Raw genomic sequence first — 19,833 nt, 5'->3', positions numbered from 1 at the left:
TTTCCTCTGTGTCTTAGAAAAATGTAGTTGCAAAAAATTCAGAGGGAATTTGAAACGTAAATATATCCATACACCCAAGTATATACAAAGGTACAAAAATTGAATAAATAAAAACTTGGGCATACTACTTAGAAAAAATGCCACTGAAAAACTGAAACGGTAACTGATAAACATAGTGCAACACACATGATGGCCATAAGAGTGACTTTTTTTTTTAAAGATTGTATGTATGTATGTATGTATGTATGTATTTATTTATTTATTTATTTGACAGAGAGAGAGCGCAAGTAGGGGGAGCAGCAGAGGGAGAGGGAGAAGCAGGCTCCCCACTGAGCAGGGGGCCCGATGCGGGGCTCGATTCCAGGACCTGGGATCATGACCTGAGCCGAAGGCAGACGCTCAACTGACTGAGCCCCCCAGGCGCCCCTAGAGTGATTTTCTTAATTGACAAGAGACTCATGCAACTGAAGAAAAAAGAGAACCTAATTCGAAAGCGGGCTAAGGATAGTCAGTCTAGTATTAAGATTGGGTTTAGCTGTAACAGAAAACTCAAAATGTCAGTGGCTTAAATAAGATAGTTTATTTCTCTCTGATATGACTGTTTGAAGTTATCAGGAATCCAAACAAAAAAACAAAAACAAAAAAGGAACCCAAACTGCCTCTATCTTGGGCTCCGTAGCCTCAGTATGTGACTTCCACCTCAGGGCCCAAAACAATTGCTTCAGTTCCAGCCGTATGTCTGCATTCTAGGCAGAAGAAAGGAGGACAAAGACGAGAAGGAGGCATCATTTACATTTAAAGACACTTCCTAAAATCACAACACTTTTGCTTACATCCCATTAGTCAGAACTTGGGTTACATGTCTAATTAAACTTCAGGGATATCAGAAATGTAACTCCCCCCCCCCCCGCCCCCGAGTGACCCAGGTAATATTCAGAAGTTTTATTACTAAGAAACAAAGAGAAAACAGATCTCAGGAAACCACCAGCAGCCTTTGCCTCAGATATAAATTGGCCTTTTGGTTGGAAAGGGAGGAATACAATAACCAATAAACATGAAAAAGTGTTAAACCTCATTCATAATTTAAAAAATGCAACACAAGGGGCGCCTGGGTGGCTCAGTCGGTTAAGCGTCTGACTCTTGATTTCAGCTCAGGTCATGATCTCAGGGTCCTGGAATCGAGCCCCAGGTCGGGGTCCCTGCTCAGAGTGGAGTCCGCTCAAGATTCTCTTCTCTCTCTCTGCCCCTTTCCCCAGCCGGTGCAGGCTCTGGCTCATGTGCGCTCTTGCTCTCTCTCAAATAAATAAATAAATAAATAAAATCTTAAAAAACAGAGAGAGACGCAACACAAAACATGCCAATGAAGACGACATTTCACCTATAAGATAGGCAAAAATTTAGATGTCTGATGATACCCACTGCTGAGAGACAAGCTCAGACCACATAGGCAGGGATGCAAGCTTGGTGCAACCTATCTGGAAGACAGAATTTTAAAAGTACCTGACCACTGATCCAGCAATTCCACCGCTAGGCATTTCTTCTCTGGCCACACTCACAAAAGTTCACCAAAGTAAGCAGATAGATGTGTTCATTGAGCATTTTTGGTTTTTTACAGAAAAACAGTTTTTAAGTAAAACTAAAGGATCCATCCAGGGCGCCTGGGTGGCTCAGTTGGTTAAGCGACTGCCTTCGGCTCAGGTCATGATCCTGGAGTCCCGGGATCGAGTCCCGCATCAGGCTCCCTGCTCGGCAGGGAGTCTGCTTCTCCCTCTGACCCTCCCCTGTCTCATGCTCTCTCTCTCTCTATCTCATTCTCTCTCTCAAATAAATAAATAAAATCTTTAAAAAAAAAAAAAAAAAAGGATCCATCCAACCAAGTGCTATTCAAGTGAAGTACGACACAACTAGAGAATACAACCATCAAAAAAAATTAAGGTGAATATGTAAACATATAATATATAAATATGTCTAAGTGAAAAAAGAAGGTTTGAAATTATGTGTGTGTGGATAGAGAGAACCCACTTGTATTTTAAAAATAAATAGAAGACACACACAGGCATATGTATACCTATTTTTCTTTCTAAAAAAGGAATCACAAGGAAGTGTTCATTATCTTTGGAATGTGGATAAGGGGGGGCAAAAAGCTTTGGAAGTTCAAAATTTTCTTTCCATGGTTTTTATCTTTAAAACTATTTGAACCGGGGCACCTGGGTGGCTCAGTGGGTTAAGCGTCTGCCTTTGGCTCAAGTCATGATCCTGGGGTCCTGGAATCGAGCCCTGCATCGGGCTCCCTGCTCAGCGGGGAGTCTGCTTCTCCCTCTGCCTCTGCCCCTCTCCCTCACTCGTGCTCTCTCTCTCTCTCACTTGCTCTCTCTCTCTCTAAATAAAATCTTAAAAAAAAAAAACTCTTTGAACCATGAGCAAAGGTTATGAAACTGGCAATTTGCAAAAGTAAAACTATAGCTGATTAACAAATAAATGGGAAAAAACGGTAACCTCCAAGAGTCATCAAAAATGGAAAGTAAAAAGGTATTTATTTGTTGCCAATCAAAACTGAACTTTAAAAAATTATGATACTAAATGTTAGTGAAGGCATTATGAAACAGGCATTTATAAATTGGTAGTGATTGTATAAATTGATAGAACCACTTGGACTATAATTTGGCAGCTGCCTTAAATGAGTAATACCATTGGATCTGACAATTCCACTTATGACTATGTTCCTTGTATCAGTACTAACAGACAAAAATTGGAAATAACCCCATACTCAACAATGTCTTCATCTTACTTACTAAAGTATCTTTAAGTAAGCTACAGCCACTTGATGGAATACTATACAGCTATAAAATTTACGGTTATGAACTTACAGATAACATGGACAAATGCTTAGGTTGAACCAGGGGTCAGAAAACTTTTTCTGTAAAGGGTCAAATAATAATTCATGTTTTGCAGGCCGTATGTTCTCTGCTGCAACTACTAAATCTTGCCATTGTCACTCAAACGCAGCCATAGAAGATATGCAAATGAATTAGCAGCCCGCGTTCCAATAAAACTTTATTCATGAGCACTGAAATTTGGATTTCACATAATTTTCACATCATGAAATATTCTTCTTTTTCTTTCTTTTCACCCATTTAAAAATGTAAAAACCATTCCTAGCTTGCAGGCTATATAGAACCAGGTGACAGGTGGATTTGGCCCACAGGCTTTAAACCTTGCCAGCCCCTGAGTTAGACCATATATGTGAAAGGGGGATTCACAAAATCACATATGACAACTTGTTTTGAGTTACTGGAATTATTGGCATTTTTTCGGGAACTTCTGTATTTTCCAAATTATCTACAATAAGCATGCCTTACTTTTATAACCAAAACCTTCTACTAAAAAAGACTAATTTTACATATACTGAAATCCATATTTTAGTACAGTTATGACTCTGAAATGTGCAGTCAGAATGAAAACATAATTGGTTAAAGGCCTCAGAGGGTAGGTCTTTAACCAACTGTTTTGTAAGTTTTGAAAAGGTCTTAATTTAGCTGCGACCACTTTCCTATTTCACCATCCACTGTATCTAACCCACAGCCACAATCTCACATTGAGCAAACACAAATAATTATATGGAGTGACTTGTCTCTCTACTCCGCACAAAAGCAACTCCTTATGTAGAGTGGCTACTTACAACTTGTGTGCCTTCATTTTATTCCAAACAGCACTTCCAGCTGCCAAATTACAACTTCTGTGGTCAGAATGTACACATGTCACACTCTATCTGGGAACCATTAGGCAGAAGTGTTCTGACCACTTTTTCATTACTCAAGAATTTCCTCTTAAACTTCTATACCTTTTTGATTCAATGTCAAAAATTTAGTAATAATCTGAAAGCTATAAATTTAGACCTTTTAGCAGTATGTTTTTTCCCCGGGTGACCCTGCACTCAAGTAAAGAGGAAAAGGGAAGAATCATCTAAAATTTAAAGTTGTTTGAAAGAGATGACTTTCCTAAATCTTACTGACATTGTATCTGTCAATCACTTACCTCAACAAAATTAGCAATAAACCCACATTTTGAAATTTGAAACTCATTTTTTCGCATGCCCCCCCTTCCACTGCTGTTTTATGTTCCCTCGTTCTACTACATCACAGCTAAAATTTCTAGCAGTTCTTCACAGAATGCTGCAAACAGTCTTTACTCCCTTCGGCTGGTGCTACGGCTGGGCCTTTCTGGAGTGCCTGGTTGTCTTCCGTTAAAAGAACATGGCCTCTCTATCTCCCAGTGAGAGAGAGAGAGAGAGAACGTGATCTGGGGTTCACATCTGTGGAATGCCTTCAAATCACAGCAAGCACGGGGGAGTATGTTCCAAAGCAAATCACTTAGCTGGCAATGACATTTCCTTTACATGATAGGCAGGAATGTTATTTCTGATAGAAGCGGGCCATTTCCAGCAGTCTCAAACCAAACCCATATCTCTAGGGAGAACACCCTATAGAACTGTGAGAATAATACAGCAACTGCAAAATTCCAAAATAATATACCTACAGATTACATTTCAGGAATCCATTCCCTACATTATCAATTCCATATGATAGATTTTCCCCATGCTTGCATAATGCATAAAACATATCTAAACCCACATCCACCATTATTAGTATCCTAAATCAGCGCTATTCATTAATTCTTTCAAGAAATATCTATCAAGTGCTTACAAGGTGCCAGATACTGTTCTAGGCCCTGGGATAGAGCAGTGAATTACACACACAAAAACTGTCTGTCCTCAGGGGAGCTCAAACTGTCCTTAACTAATCTGACTCTGGAGCCAGTTCTCCTTCACTAATAATTTGCCGAAATACTATATAACCACACAACTGCTATTTTTTGTAGTGTTAAGTTTTGATGGGCAGGGCACTGGGAGTTTACCAGCCTCATTGTTCTGTGGATGTAGACAAGGTTCCAGGAATGAGTTACATTTCCCTGGTTCTTCCCTGACTTGCTCACACCAGACCTCAAATGCCCTGCACAGTCCCCATCAAGAGTTGCTGGGTGTCCGCAGTGCCTCCCCTCACTGCTGCCTCCAATGTATCAGCCGGCTCACTGTGCCATATGGGTGGTGTCCCTATGCTCACCCCTCCCCCTGTCACCTGAAAACCATGACAACTCTGATGGACCCGGTGTCTCACCGTGTCTGTCATAAAACATTTCTTTCAGTTTCCACCTAGAGAGCCTTTTTCTAAGAGTCCAGATGCCAGTCCCTGGGCCTGCGTGGAGGGGAGGCACTAGGCGGTTCTCTCCACTTCTGGGCACCTGCCTGCAAAACTTCCCCTCGTCCTTTACCAATTGCCAAAACCCACATTCAAATGAGCTTCCTCTGAGCCTGCACACCAGTTTTTCAAAAAAGCCTAGCCTCGTTTGAAATGCAGTTCAGGCTCAGGGTAGGACGTCCACAAGATGATGATTTTGACACAGGCTTTCAAGCTGTTTGCCAAATTTTTTTCTTTAGCCATTTAAGAAAGTGTCTCTTCATTTTCTCTAACTTAAACACACTTTTAATATTTGTATACAAGTTATCTCTTCGGTCTTCTCTCTATTTCCTACTTCATCTCTTCTTTATTGTCTATTTGCTTATTATTTGAGAGTATTCAAATTTGCTATTGGAGACCAGAAAAAAAAAAAAAACTGGATAGATGAAACTCAAAATAAGTGTGAAGCCTAAAGGATGAATCAGCCAGTCGCCTGTGAAACACAGGCAGAATCCACATGTTGAGAACGTAGTAAGTTAGTGCCCGAAAAGACAGGTTACTTATAGATAGAACAGGGTGGAAAGACCACATCATAAGATAGAGATATGCCACCTCCAGGCTAATGTCATTCTTAAACTGGCCTGAGAGCTGCAGACAAAACCCAAAGCAGTTCAACAGCCAAAGTGGCAAGCTATAGCTAGGGGGCAGACATTTTTGTCCTGCATCTCTCCTGGAAGGGAAGCAGGGGTGAGCGGCCCAGGCACCTCTGTCTCCCTAGCCCCCTGTGTCAAACCTCCGCCCTGGTCCTCACAACATCACAGAGTGGAGAAGGCTGATGCAGCCGAGAGACAGGGGTCATAAGATCACTGCATGACCATGGAGTCAGGAGTATGGTCCTTCCCCTGCTGGCTCCCCACCACGCTCTGCTTCTCACCGTGTGTCTTAAACTGATCTGATAAATCATGTATTTGAGTATCGTAATGTGCCCTGTGAGACCGTCTGTTCTGCGACCTCTGGGATAACGGGCCTGGCCGTGGACTCGGAGGCCACCGCAGCGTCGAGGTGATTTCCCATAAAACACCTTTGCTCCCCAGTACCTATCAGCACGCCCTTGCTTTCTCCTGTCCAAGGGTCTCCTTGTCATGCTGCTCCTTCTCTTTAAAAGGAGCCTGCTTCATCAGGTTTTTACTGTTCTTCACAACTCACCTCGGGGATCGCCTTGTCCCCAGACTTTCCCTGCCGCCTGTCACCTCACATTGGGGTTGGATGTCCCTGCTCCGTGTCATGACAACACAGTCTCAGAATCTGCTGTCTGCAGCTCAATATACCGGCCACTGGCCACACGTAGTTATTTTAGTTTTAATTAATTAAATTTTATTCAACATAAAAATCCATCAGAAATGAAAGTTCAGTTCCACGGCAGGGAGTTGTAGCGGACAGCTTCCACTGTGCGCTCCTCGAAGGAAGCCACGGGTTACTCTGTTTGTTCCTCTGTCACCGGTGACGTCACTGGTAGCTGGCACCTAGCAGGTGCCCCAGATGTTGGCCTGCTGTCACATGAGTGGGCTTCCTCTAACCTGTATTCCAAGGAAAGCCAACAGGAAGGGCATGTTTTGATATTCAACTTTTCTCTTTCCAAAAATATTTTTAATTCACAAAGTTTCATTTTCTTTAATTCTGACTTCCTTCAATGCCTCCTTTCTGGAGCACCTAAAGTGTCAGGAGGGACCTCGCTGTTCCTTTCTAGGCTTATCGTTCTCGACCTTCGGTGAGCGTCATTACGGCATTTTACGCTAGAGCACCCTCAGAGAAGAAGGAAAGAAGCCTGTGACAAAAGGCAAGAGGCAAGTTATCTTGCCAACTGTCCACTCTCCAGACCCCCAGGCAGGAGTCCTAGCTCCCTTAAAAGCTCGATTTTGTGTATCAGAGAAAAATGCATTCTTACCCTACAGCTTTTAATTTTTAATTTTTATACTCTCTTGGGAAAAAGATTCCATTATGGGCCAAATTCGGAGGCGATCTAATTGTTTGATGTAAACCTTCAAAGTTTCCTTTGAGTTGAGTGTCTCTGCTTGGGCAGAAAAGGGGAAAAGAGGGAATTTACATTCACTTTGCTAAACATTAGCATCTTTTGTTCAATCATTTGAATGCAGGACAGTGAGGGGGGAAAACAGCTGAGCGAACAAGAGTTGACACATACAGTGTAAAATCTTTTAAGGTGCTTGGATTCAATGAGGGAGAAAGTGAGACGGAACCGTATTTCAGCTTCCTAACTGTGCTCCAGTCTGCGGGAACTTTGTGACAGGTCTCTGTCTCTCAGCTACACTTGACTGGCTTTTGCTGACATTCAGCTGTCAGACGGCAACCCTTTACCAGGCCCCTAACATGCTCCACAGCCTCACCCAATTAACTCGCTTTCACTTGACATGGCAGCAAAAAGCTTCATAATAGGTGGTCAAGGTGCATGGTGTCTGCCTGGGCCCTCGAAGTGCTCACACATAGCAAGATGTTTAACTACTTTTCTTCTTGTCTGTGTGCTCACAACTAGTGTGACTACAATTCAGTCATTCCACATATTGAATTGGACAGGAATATAGGAAATATTACAGTGACGCAGTAAACTGCTCAAAAGCAGGCTTCTAGATGACTGAAGTTCAATTTCAAATCACTTCTGAGAGAAAGAGTTGATTTTTAGATTACCAAAAGTTAGTATCAACTAGCAATTGATCTGTAGTTAGTTTTCCCGCTCTCTCATCAATAACAGTATCATATAAAGATGGCATGGCGTAGAAAAATTGCTTTTGACAAGTGAGGGCAGAAAAGTCTAGGCGCGATTCAAGAGTATGGAATTCAGCCTTTGCTCATAAACATGCATTTTTCGGATGAATTCTACAGTAAGTTTTTGGTAAATTTTGGTCATGCGAGCCTTTCTGATGAAATACGTTGTGCTTGAAAATGTTTGGCTAAGAAATCAAAATTGTTATACTTACTTTGAAAACTTATCTGAATAATTTACACATTTTCTCTCATCTCCTAGTATGTTCCAACCTAAGCATATAATCAGTTTTCACTTATTGGCGCTCTGAAAATCTGAAAATTATGGGGAAAAAAGTGACATAAAGAAAAGGAAAATGGATATAAACTGTATTGCCTTTGGAAACCCACGCTTTTAAAGCTTTGTGATGAAGAGGGTACTGTCAAAGTTACTTTTTGATAGGACTCTTTATTATTGACATCCAAATGCAGCTCTTTATAGCTATGTTTTTTAAAAGAGTTATTAATTTATTTTAGAGAGGGGGCATTAGGGCAGAGGGAGAGCAACAGACCCCCCCGCTCACTGAGCGCAGAGTCCTACGTGGGGCTCAATCTCATGACCCTGAGATCATGACCTGAGCCGGAACCAAGAGTCAGATGCTCAATGGACAAAGCCACCCAGGTGCCCCTCTTTATAGCTATTATGAAGATACAGTTATGATTTCAACTCTAAGTATCCTATCAGTAATCAAAGGTAGAAGTCTAGTTACAGGAATGGGGAGTTCTAGCGTCCACCACCAATCCTGGTGGTGATTCACCACTACCCTACGCCAGGCAAAGCAGAGTTTAACCATACTCTGCCCTTCCGAGGGAGTCTGGGAAGCCTCTCTGAGCTCTGGAAGTCAGGTCTCTGAGCAGCAGTGGCTCTGTGACAGGTCTTCAAGTTAAACGGAATCCTCTCTACATAAGGTGTGTATCTGATGTTTTGAACACTGCTCACTTCTTAACAGAAGCCCAAGGCAAGGGTAGATCTTGACCGAATTGCTGAGCAATTAGGAAACCACCCTGCATCCACTCGATTCAGTAAGTTCTGTCAAGCTGTCTCTGTCTAACTCCAATGTCACGTTCCTCCACCCCACTGTTACGGCCTCACACAGATCACCCTCACTTCTCACTGCGACCTCTTTAGTATATTTGTTTATAGCTACCCTGAATAACGGATGCCTCTTGTAAAACCACACCCCACGTGAAACCTACCAACTGTGTTAGCTTCCTAGGGCTGCCACAAGTGACCGCAAGCTGGGTGGCCGAAAACAACAGAAATCTATTGTCTAACCGCTCTAGAGGCGAGAAGTCCGAAATCAGGGTGTCAGCAGGGCCACCCTTTCTCCAAAGACTGGGCAAGAATCTCCCCTTGGCTCCTTTAGCTTCGGGTGGTGGCTGGCAATGCCTGGCATTCTGGGTTTGTAGCTGTGTCACCCCAATTCCTGCCTCCATCCTCACGCGGCCATCTTCCCTCTCCGTCTCTCTGAAGAGCTGTGTGTCTCTCCTTATAAGGACCTTAATCACTGGATTTAGGGCCCACTTTAACCCAGCATGAACTCATCTTAATTTAACTGTTAGATCTGCAAACACTCTATTTCCAAATAAGGTCAGTAAACATGAATTTTCTAGAGAACACACTTCAACCTACTCTACCAACTATTTACAATGTAAAAAAGAAAGGAGTTAGGGGTATTCTTATAATTTTGGGCTCAGGGCACCTATAGAATTTTCCTTCAGACTGTTTTAAGCGATAGCTTAAATACTAGCTCAGCAAAACTGTGGACTTCCCAAGCCCAATTAACTTCTGAAGATCATTGTTCATGAACATCACTTCTGGTGAAGCTATATATTTAGTCTTCAGATGTTACTTAGCAAATGGAGCAAACATTTTTTTACCATCTTGTAGTATCTTAAAGTGAACTAGCTTTTTTTCCCTTAATTTTTAATTGCTGAATATTTTACTTTCATTATAAACCAAATATGTTCAGAAATCAGTGGAGTGTTTTTAAAATGTATTAAATGATGCCACGCTAAACTTAAACTTATATCCAAAAATTCCAGAAACACCCTATGAAAGAAATTTTTAATATCTAGGTATATTAAGGTCTCAGAATTTCTATAATATATGTGCAATGATAATTTTCTAATAAATACATGCAGAAATGGTTTATAACAATACTCATACACACTGCTTGTGGTTCCATTATCCAAATTCATGTTATATCAATTTGTTATCTCTCCCAAATCCCAAAGTAGCTTGATTTGTTAGGATCACTTTTTAAATGAACATAACTTTATTATAATTGGATATTATTTATGCAAAAAAATGAGGCAGATTAAAATGTTGACTTTATAACCTAGGAAATAAAACCCTTGTATTAAAAAAAAAGTATTAAAATACAAAGTATTATTTCCGCCTGCTATCAATATGTCAGGCATTTAACAGCAGATCTTGAAACCTAACTGAATAACATGTTTCTAGGCAAAGCTACCACAATGCCAATCAGAAGGCACTCTAAGGCTAAGTACAATGCTCTGCGCCTAGAAGGGGAGTGATTTTGAGGCCTCCACAGTTCCTTCCTACTTTGAGAACAAGTAAAACCTATAATAATTCTATGTTCAAATGATTAGGACATAATAGAAACAGCATTTATAATAAGCAGGGGCTTTACAGATATCCTTTCTTTAATCTTCATATAAGCCTAGAGACAGAAGCTACCGTTATCCTCATTTTTACGAATGAGGAAACTGAAGCCTTCTTGAAGAGGCTGTTCATGGCAGCAGGATCACATGGTTAGCAAGAGGGGAAGCCAGGGTTAGAAGAATCCCACTCCGAGCCCACCCACCCAGCCACTATGAATGCGTGGGCTCTGGAGCTGGGCTGCCTGTATTCACATCCTTCTCCAGCACCTGGTAGGCCTTACAATATGGAAATAATGAGAGTAATAGCAGCGATAAATACCATATACCCATAAGGGTGTTTTAAGCATTCAATAAGTTAACACATCTTCAATTCTGAGAATGTTGTCTCACACATGGAAAGTACTGGATAAAAGTTAGCTTATCTTTCTCCTGCTTTTTTTCTTGCTCTACACCAACCCTCTGGCTCAACAAACCCTGTTCGTGGCCATAGACCAGGCCTTTACCTGGAAGATACTTTCTTTTGCTCACAACGGGGCTTCAATAAGAAGATACAGATGACTTAGGCCCAAAAGAAAAGTGGTGGCCACAGCAGTTTACAAAGACAGGACTCTTAGGCTTACTAGCTGGATGACTCTTTGGTTTACTAGCTGGATGATGCTCCCCAACTTTTCTGAATCTCATCAATAATACCTTTATCACACAAAAAAGTTATAAAGTCATGTACAGGTATTATGGGTGTATTTTTAAAGCTCTAAAGAATTACAGAAACAAACAAAATTATGATCATTACAGAAAAAAGAAAAACAACAACACGACTCCCAGCTTGACCTTGATTGTGAATAGGCCAGCAGCATCCTGTTTCTGCTCACGTAATTCTCCCTGTCCAGAATTCCTTATGCAAAAAACCCTATCATTCCTTCAAAATCAAGCTCAAATACAAATTCTCAAAAATATTCCCTAACTATCCTAGTCCAAATTAATCTATCTTTTCAAGCTCCATGAGCATTTATCATCTCACTGCTTTATGTAAGTCTGTCCTGACTCACCAACTAGCTTATCAGTTCCAACAAACCAGCGACTCTTCACTATGCCTTTTTTGTATTCAATCCATGTACAGACAACTATCTTCCCTGCATAAAATATGGGAAGAGAAAGAGCTCCAAAAGATTTTAGGACTCTTCACAAGGGAACAAAATTCATTGACTGATTCAACAAACTTTTGTTGGGTACTTAGTAGTAGGTCAAGCACAAAGTAGGTACTAACGCTATAAGGAGGATTACACACGGCACCTGGCTTCCAGACCGCAGGATCAGCAAAATGAAAAACGCACGTAGGACTGCAGGCCTTGATCCTGATCTAGTTCTAGACACACAGTCTGGTCTGAGTGAGTAGCAGTAGTGAGCTGGCGTACTCCCTGCAGATGTTAAGTTGATTCTTGGGATCTGATCCTTTTTATCTCTTTTCCTAAACATTAAGAATCACTAAGGTAGAGAGTTTACCAATGCTCCCCTAATCTCTTCCAAACCAAGGACAGTCCCTGGACCGGCTGGAACCTTGGAAGGAGTTGGAGTGGAAATAGAAGAGTCTGATAACTTGAAAATAAATTTATTGCCCCAAGTGCATAATAAATCCCATCATAAATAATTGGAGGACTGTCTCAATTCTCCTATATGATCCCAAAATAAATACATGATTTTTAAGCTAAAATTTATTCATTTAATAAATATTAACTCATTACTATTACATGCTTAACTGTTATATGACTTCATATCAGTGAGACTATTTTTTAAAGATCGTGCTCTCACCACTTCAGAAATAAAAGCAAACACAATTTCTGATCATCCTCCAAATGGGGTACTCCACAAGCATCTCTAAAGTTCTGCATTTATAAATAAGTGTTTGTTTCTGGCAGTGATGCAAAAAGGTCTTTTTACATTTCCTTTTGAAGATTTCTGCTCTTCTTTTTCCTTAAACTGATGAAACTGCCCAACTGCCATCATGCCAATCCGAGGGTCACCTAATTAAATGCATCAATGGCAATAGTGACAAAGCTGTTAAAAATGTCCAGAAACACACATGTAGTATCGAATCATTACTATGTTGCCACGAACTTGAGAGGAAATGGGAAATCTTCAAGGGGAAAAACGAACATCAAACAGAGCTGACAAGACAGCCAACGGTTTGACTCAGGATCTGTCTCCTTACCCGGTTTGGTTTGGGTTCAGTAGCTAAAGTTCAGGGTTCAGGGCTATTCTCAGGTGGGCTGACATTCCTACCACCAGCTTCTTAAACTGCTCTGTTTCTTTTTTTAAATTTACTGTTCTACATTGCTGTTAATGTTGTAAGAGCTCTTGACCATAGTTTAAAATTTCTAGAACACTTTATACTTTTCTCTATATTTCTTATGGTAAAGAAAAATAAATTGGTCTTTTTTCTTAGGAATATGGAATGTCAACACGTTAAGTATTATTTGTTGCAGAAATTAAGATTTCTTTGAAACTCAGAAATGTATCATAAAGCACTCTCTTTACTTGAACTTAGAACTTCAAAGAGTAGTATTTTTTTATTCTTATTTTTAAGGACTGTGGATGGTCTACTATTATATTCCTCACCATCACCATTATTACTTATTATACTCCAATAGTATGCTACATACTGAATAAGATATAAACAAAGATACAATCCCTGATCTCAGGTGAGCAGTTCAAATCCAACCACATATCAGAAATTTCTTTCCTTTCCTGTTTTCCTTCCCTTCGGAAAGGGGTCAGGGAGACCACAAAACAATCTGTTAAATAATAACCTGACATAACAGATGATCTTAAGAATAAAGAAATTCTGACCCACAGAGACAGAGAACCAATCACAGCCACAAGCTTGGCTTTTTGATAATTCAACTTCCAAACAGGCTGGTGAACTTTAAGTTATGACACATAATTTGGAATGTGTAATGGAACTTTTAGCAAACTATGCCCTATGTCCCAGGTATTGAGCTAACATCTAGGAATAGAACAATTTCCTATTCACGCAGTACTTCTCGTCTAATTGTGTCGGTCGATCAACAATCAATTACAATAAGGTCCGTAAATGTTATAACAGCCTAATAGGTGTTTTGGGGGGACTTGAGATTTAAAACTTGGGGGAAAAAAATCAAGTAGGTAAAAGATGGAAAACAGTATTCCAAGCAAAGGAACCCGTATATACAATTCTCATGAGATTGAGAGCCTGGTACTAATTTTTACTAATTTAAGTTTAAAAAAAAAATGTAATAGATTGGTAACCCCACAGATGCTACAGCTGGTAACCTTATATCAGCTCTTTGCATTTGGAGCTTAAAAATGAATTGGCTTATTTCATATACTATTTGTGTATTTTCTTTCTAAATGACTAGTTAAAAGGGTTTCAGGCTGCTGTCTATTGTCTAGGATGTCCTTCAAACTACACATGGACTGTAAAATGTGTGTTAACATATGATTTTATTTCTTCAAAGGTTCACTATATGCTTTTACCAAAAATATGTATATCACTATTCTCCCCAAAACAAAGGATGGAAAGTTATACATTTAGTGACAAAAATCAGCACCAACTGTCAAGATCTTATACCAGTAAGTAGTTCCTGGAAAAGTTTATGCATAAAGTCAAGCAAAAATATTTGTTGGAAGAAACAAAAACAAGTCTCAGTTTTAGGCTTTCAAGCAGCCATAAAGCAAGTAAAAATGATTTTACAAAGTACAGAAGTTATCATAACATTATTCATTCGTTTTCTTTTCTTTTTTTCGGCCTTGAGTACATGATCTGTATTTTATGACATGTCTACATGTTACTTCTTAACAGGTCACTGTTCCTGGGTGTCTTCTTGACATAACAGGGGCTTTCAAACTTTGTAATGGCACAATCCTTTTGTGAAATGAAATATTATTCAGAAATTTAATTTCTAAATGAGATAAAAGTAAAATGACCCTGCTTGAAGTTGGGGTGGGGAGTGAAAAATCTGTCCTCTAGGCCTCCCCCAGAGGGATAAAGACAACTAAGAGATCTACTTAACTGCGGTTTCTAATAAATGACAAACCCCCTATTCTTTTTCATGTTTTCTTAATACTAAAATTGTGACCAAATTAAACTCTTCTGAATATTGCTAAAAAATATGACTACACACCAGATGCCCTTTGTTATCGATGCCACTGAAAGAAGAAACAATGTGGTCATGAAAGCTGAGTAATTTCAATAACCTGACCAAATTTCTTGGTTTTTTACCTGCTTTAGAAAAAACACTTTAATCTATTTTAAGGAGTTGGAGGATTTTATATTCAAATAAATAAGGATCAGGAAATATAAGTATTTGAACTAAGATCTTTAAAATAAAATTACTCCACAGGCAAAATATAACAATACTCCAAAACAATGAATATCTCTGTCTATGAAGAATAAGATACAGAGTATCTATTTAGATTTACATACAAATCTAGATTCAAAAACCTTCCTAGACCTTTTTCTTTTCTTCAAAAAAAAAAAGTGAAAAACATCTAGGGAATACATAATTATAATCATAAGAATCTATAATATCCAATATGTTATCTAATAACATACTTTTTAAAATTAAGTCGTAAGCTCCCAGGAGGGATTAGCAAAATGATGTATCAACACAATCACTCCATCATGATAAAATTAGATATAATCTATACATCTATATACAATGTATATAGCACATTTTTTCAATCAAATTCACATTTTCAGTTAGACCTTATCAGAAATAAGATGGTGGAGACTAGAAATATAAAGCTATAACCTTAGTTGGCCCCTTACATTCTGGAAGGGTATCTTTCCAATTGGTGTCAGACAAACATTGAGAACAAAAGGATATCCAAAAGAATAAGCTGAATTCAGATTCTATCAAAGTATGCCCTAAGCCAAAGTTCTGGGAAACTAAGACAGCTATTTCTTCCCAATTTCTCAGCTAACATAGAATCTTAAGAACAAGCACAAATATCCAAACTTCAAAACAGTATAACATGGAAGGATGTACACTTTCAATTCTCTGCATAAAGCAGAAGGAAAAAGGAAGATCCTTTTGTTCTAGGTAAAAGGCCTTAACCATAGACCTAGTGAATCTGTCAGTCTTCATACATAGTCATTTTTTTTTTCTTTACCGAAAGGAAAAAAATTAGCTTTTTTCCCACAGAAAACTGTAAAACTTTTATTCAAGTTTAAATCCCCTTGTCTCTTACCAGCCTAATAGCACACTCGACATAAGCTTGGTCACTCTTAATGCTTCCCTACTACTTCATAACCCAGAATCCATTTTTCAAGAAAACTGTCTATTTCCACCTTTAGTTTAGAGCCTGGCCAAGGACACACAGATAGAGGTTTCACTATAGATCCCAAAGAGCATGATCTTGGGCAAACTACTTAACCTCTCTGAGACTGCATTGCTTCATCTACAATAAGGGGAAACAACATTCCTCCCATAAGATTGAAGATTGAATTAAATAATAGATGAAATAGATATAGATGTCTCTACACGGTATCTGACAATTAAGATCTTACTTGATGTTATTTAGATTACGGGATTACGAATTTAAACTCTATTTTGAGTCAGTGGTCCAGTTCTTGCTTTCAAGATACACATACTACATCGTCAACCCAAGCATTCACCCCCCTCCATCCACTCCTCACAATTAATTACCTATGTATTAACTCTTAATTCAACTTGAACAAAAGTTTCCTTGTCCATACATGGTCCAGTCAGTCAATTGTTCAATGAGGCTGACTAGTAGAAAAAGATGTGCCTTGACCACCCACTTCGTTGGATTTAATGTCTTGGGTGTGGGAGATTTCATTTTAAAGAAATCATTTAGCTCTCTCTTGGGTATTCGGTTTGGCATAAATCATGCATTTTTAAGCACAAGTTTCTTCCAAAATTATTATGAGAATTATGACTCTTTATGTTTGTTGTTCAGCTGCCCACCTTACTTTTTTGGCCCTGCTTTCTCTCTGATGCTCACTTTTTAAAATATTGACAGATAAAAAATCATTCATAGCATATAATGAGCGTTCTAGACATCTAAAATACAATGAGCAGGAACCACTATAAATGTGTAGTTACAATATTTATGATGTCAGTGACAATTGCATTGAAAATTCCCAAGTATTGGAACCATCTAATTATTAAGTCTTTCACTTCCCCTGCAGGTGTAAATACATGAGTCTAATAAGCTTTCTCACTATGAAAAAAACATACTTATATTATATTAAAATATTAAAAACTATTTAATGAGCTTCGTTTCCTTCCAAAAGTAAACTGAGGTTGCGTCTGAACCAGCTTGAGGCAAGGGAAGTTTCAAACATAACGTTTTTAAAACTAGCCCTTATTTCCCATGTTGAAAAAAAACCTGCAATTTTATTTCCTCACAGCAAATGAAACTGTCAGGAAAATTTAGGTGTAATAAAATTGGGTGGTTAAACCAACATGCTGGATTTGAAATAAAACTGAATTAAAGGAATTAAAATTAATTCTTATGTCAGTCAACCCTTTAAAAAATACCATTCAAAACTTACTGTTTTTACGTACAGAACTTCCCTGTTCTTGATCAAGTGTGCAAAGCTCACCATCTCGTTCATGACCGCTGATGGCTCTGCAGTTGAGATGGTGCATCGAACAACATTTTGCATAAAAATGTGTTGCTTCTGGCAGCTTTTCTGCCTAAATAAAAAGTTGTCAAGCAGGGTGACTTTAGTGGTACAGAGTTTTAAAATGGTGGATGCCGTCCAAGGTTAGCTAGTAACGGCTGACATGCCCTGGAATCTTGAGGCCTAAATCAACATTGTTTTCACAGCTGTAATTAAGCCACCTAATCAGAAGCACATTTTGACGGGACAGTTTCTGCAAGCCAGACATTACAATTTCTTATGCCTGGAGCGCAGTGGCTCATGAGAGGTCCTCGTTTAATTTCAGGTTAAAAAGAAGGGGTGGGGGGCAGTAAAATAAAAAGACTTTTTTTTTTTCTTTTTTTTTTTAAGCAACATACAACTGTTGAAATGAAGCAGGCCTATGCGTTCCTGCCTTGACCAGCCTTGCGTCCCTCCCTCCTCCGGCTCTCTGCCGAGTGCCCCAACTCTAGCAGCAGCTGCACACCGTGAAATGAAGAGTCTCTGCCAAGATCAACAGATGAGCTGGTCTAAACTGGCTCTCTGTGTGTTCTGATTGTAAATTGTGCTGGTGATGATTAGAGAACTCTAACACAGGATGTCGACTCTTAAAACTGTCCAGAGAAAATAATTTTTTTAAGTTCAGGAAAATTTTTTTGGACTTTTTTTGTGGCTTAGTGCATAGTGTTGTGTCTATAAATTTCATTTGATTCAAATGAATTCACTCAAATTAAGCAACTCTGTTATTACAAAAAAAGAAAAAAGAAGGCCACGGCTTGGCTCCGAGCAGGGACCTTCATCTTGGGCTGTTTATAGAACAGGACGGTGAAGTGGGGTTCTCCACCCGCACACCAGTCATGTGCCTCTACCACCTGCCAACTGAAGAGATTCCTAAAATGATGAAAATCTACGATGCGATACTCACATCGCATCAGGCAACTGTTGACTTCTTTAGCAAAGCTAACTTGCCAGCTGAAGCTGTTTTCTACAGTGCTGTGGCATTCTGCAACATTTAAACTTTCAACCCCAGAGGCCATAGTAAAACTATCAATATGAAGGCACTAGTCACTGGAGTCTGATTACATTTAGTTCTGCATTTTAATTACATATGGATTCTATTAACTAAACCTTTTGCCTTATAGGCAACATTTTAATCAAATTACTATAATTTTCAAATATGTTACAATAGTTTGACGAGTTAAAAGTTCACATTCCTAACATATTAAATATCAAAAAAACTTTGCATGAAAAAAGGAAATACTCCTTACAAATACGCTAATACATTTGCAGATTACTTTGGGGACTTTTTGACTACCTTGTTACAAGTTATATTGTGAGATTTATACAACTGGTATACATTTATAAATGGTTTATTGGCGTTGAATATAACCAAACTCGAAACATAATTATGTTATAAATTTAGAAACATGCGCTCATTTGATTGTTGTAAATTGAAGCAAGAACAAAATGAAATACAGTTAGAATCTAAATATTCAAAGTCAGTATTTGTAACTTCAACTGAAGAATTTTAGAGCTGAGAGGGAACTGAGATTTTATCTAGTTGAAATCCTTCATTTTTAAAGCCAGGAGAAACCAAGACCAAGGAGATTCTGTGACTTGTTTCCCAAAGCTCTGTGGTGAGTTGGTAACAAAGGCTGTTCTAGAACCTGTTTTCCCTGATTCTCTGTCATGCTACTTGGCAGCACAGCACGTGGCCACTCTGTGTAAGCAACAATCTCGCTGCCTATCCATACCACCCAAGACCGAAAAGAAATATTTTTTTAATGTGGTAAAACACATACAGCATAAAATTTACTGTTGTGACCATTTTAAAGTCAACAATTCAGTGACATCAGGTATATTCACAGTGTTGTGTGACTATCAACACCTCTTAGCTCTAGAACGTTTCCACCACCCCGAAAGGAAACTCCATCCCCATAAACAGTCATTCTCCATTCCTTCCTCCCCCTCCCCCTGTCAACCACTAATCTGTGTTCTGTCTCTGTGGAGACAGAACATGCCTGTTCATATAAATGGACTCCTACAATATGTGGCCTTTTGTGTCTGGCTTCTTTCATTTAGCATAGTGTTTTCAAAGTACGTCTATGTTGTAACATGTATCAGTACTTCATTCCTTTTTATGGCTGAATATAGTCTATTGCCTGGATAAACATTTGTTTATCCATTCATCGATCGATGGACATTTGGATTGTTTCCATCTTTTGGCTCTTGTGAACAGTGCTGCTATGAACATTTGCTGTTTTCCTTTTTTTTTATGGTATTCTTCATCAGTGGAAGTGGTATCTCGTTGTGGTCTTGATTTGCATTTCCCTACTGACTAATGACAATGAGTATCTTTGCCTGTGTTTGTTGGCCATTTGTATATCTTCTCTGGAGAAGTGTCTATTCAAAGTCCTTTGCCCATTTTAAAAATTAGTTCATTTGTCTTTTTTTTGTTATTGAGTTGTTGAGTTCCTTACATATTAGATCCTAATCAGATATATGATTATA

General features: G+C 39.0%; 1 protein-coding gene across 6 annotated transcripts in view; it reads right to left on the bottom strand.

The window, feature by feature from the left end:
- CCDC171 (coiled-coil domain containing 171) overlaps positions 1–19,833 on the bottom strand; it is a 299,195-nt gene that overhangs the window by 8,842 nt on the left and 270,520 nt on the right. The window contains exon 26 of one of the 6 annotated variants that reach the window (XM_081804105.1): positions 911–1,294. The exons of the other annotated variants lie outside the window; for them this stretch is intronic. Within the exon in view, the coding sequence (XP_081660231.1) occupies positions 1,274–1,294 (21 nt within the window). The 3' untranslated portion in view covers positions 911–1,273. Of the gene's footprint in view, positions 1–910; positions 1,295–19,833 lie in introns of those variants that run through there. 6 annotated transcript variants of the gene reach the window in all.

This window comes from Leptonychotes weddellii, chromosome 14 (assembly GCF_054177405.1).
Source record: "Leptonychotes weddellii isolate Sample4059 chromosome 14, ASM5417740v2, whole genome shotgun sequence".
NCBI classification, from domain to species: Eukaryota; Metazoa; Chordata; class Mammalia; order Carnivora; family Phocidae; genus Leptonychotes; species Leptonychotes weddellii.
This window is presented reverse-complemented; position numbering and strand designations above follow the sequence as displayed.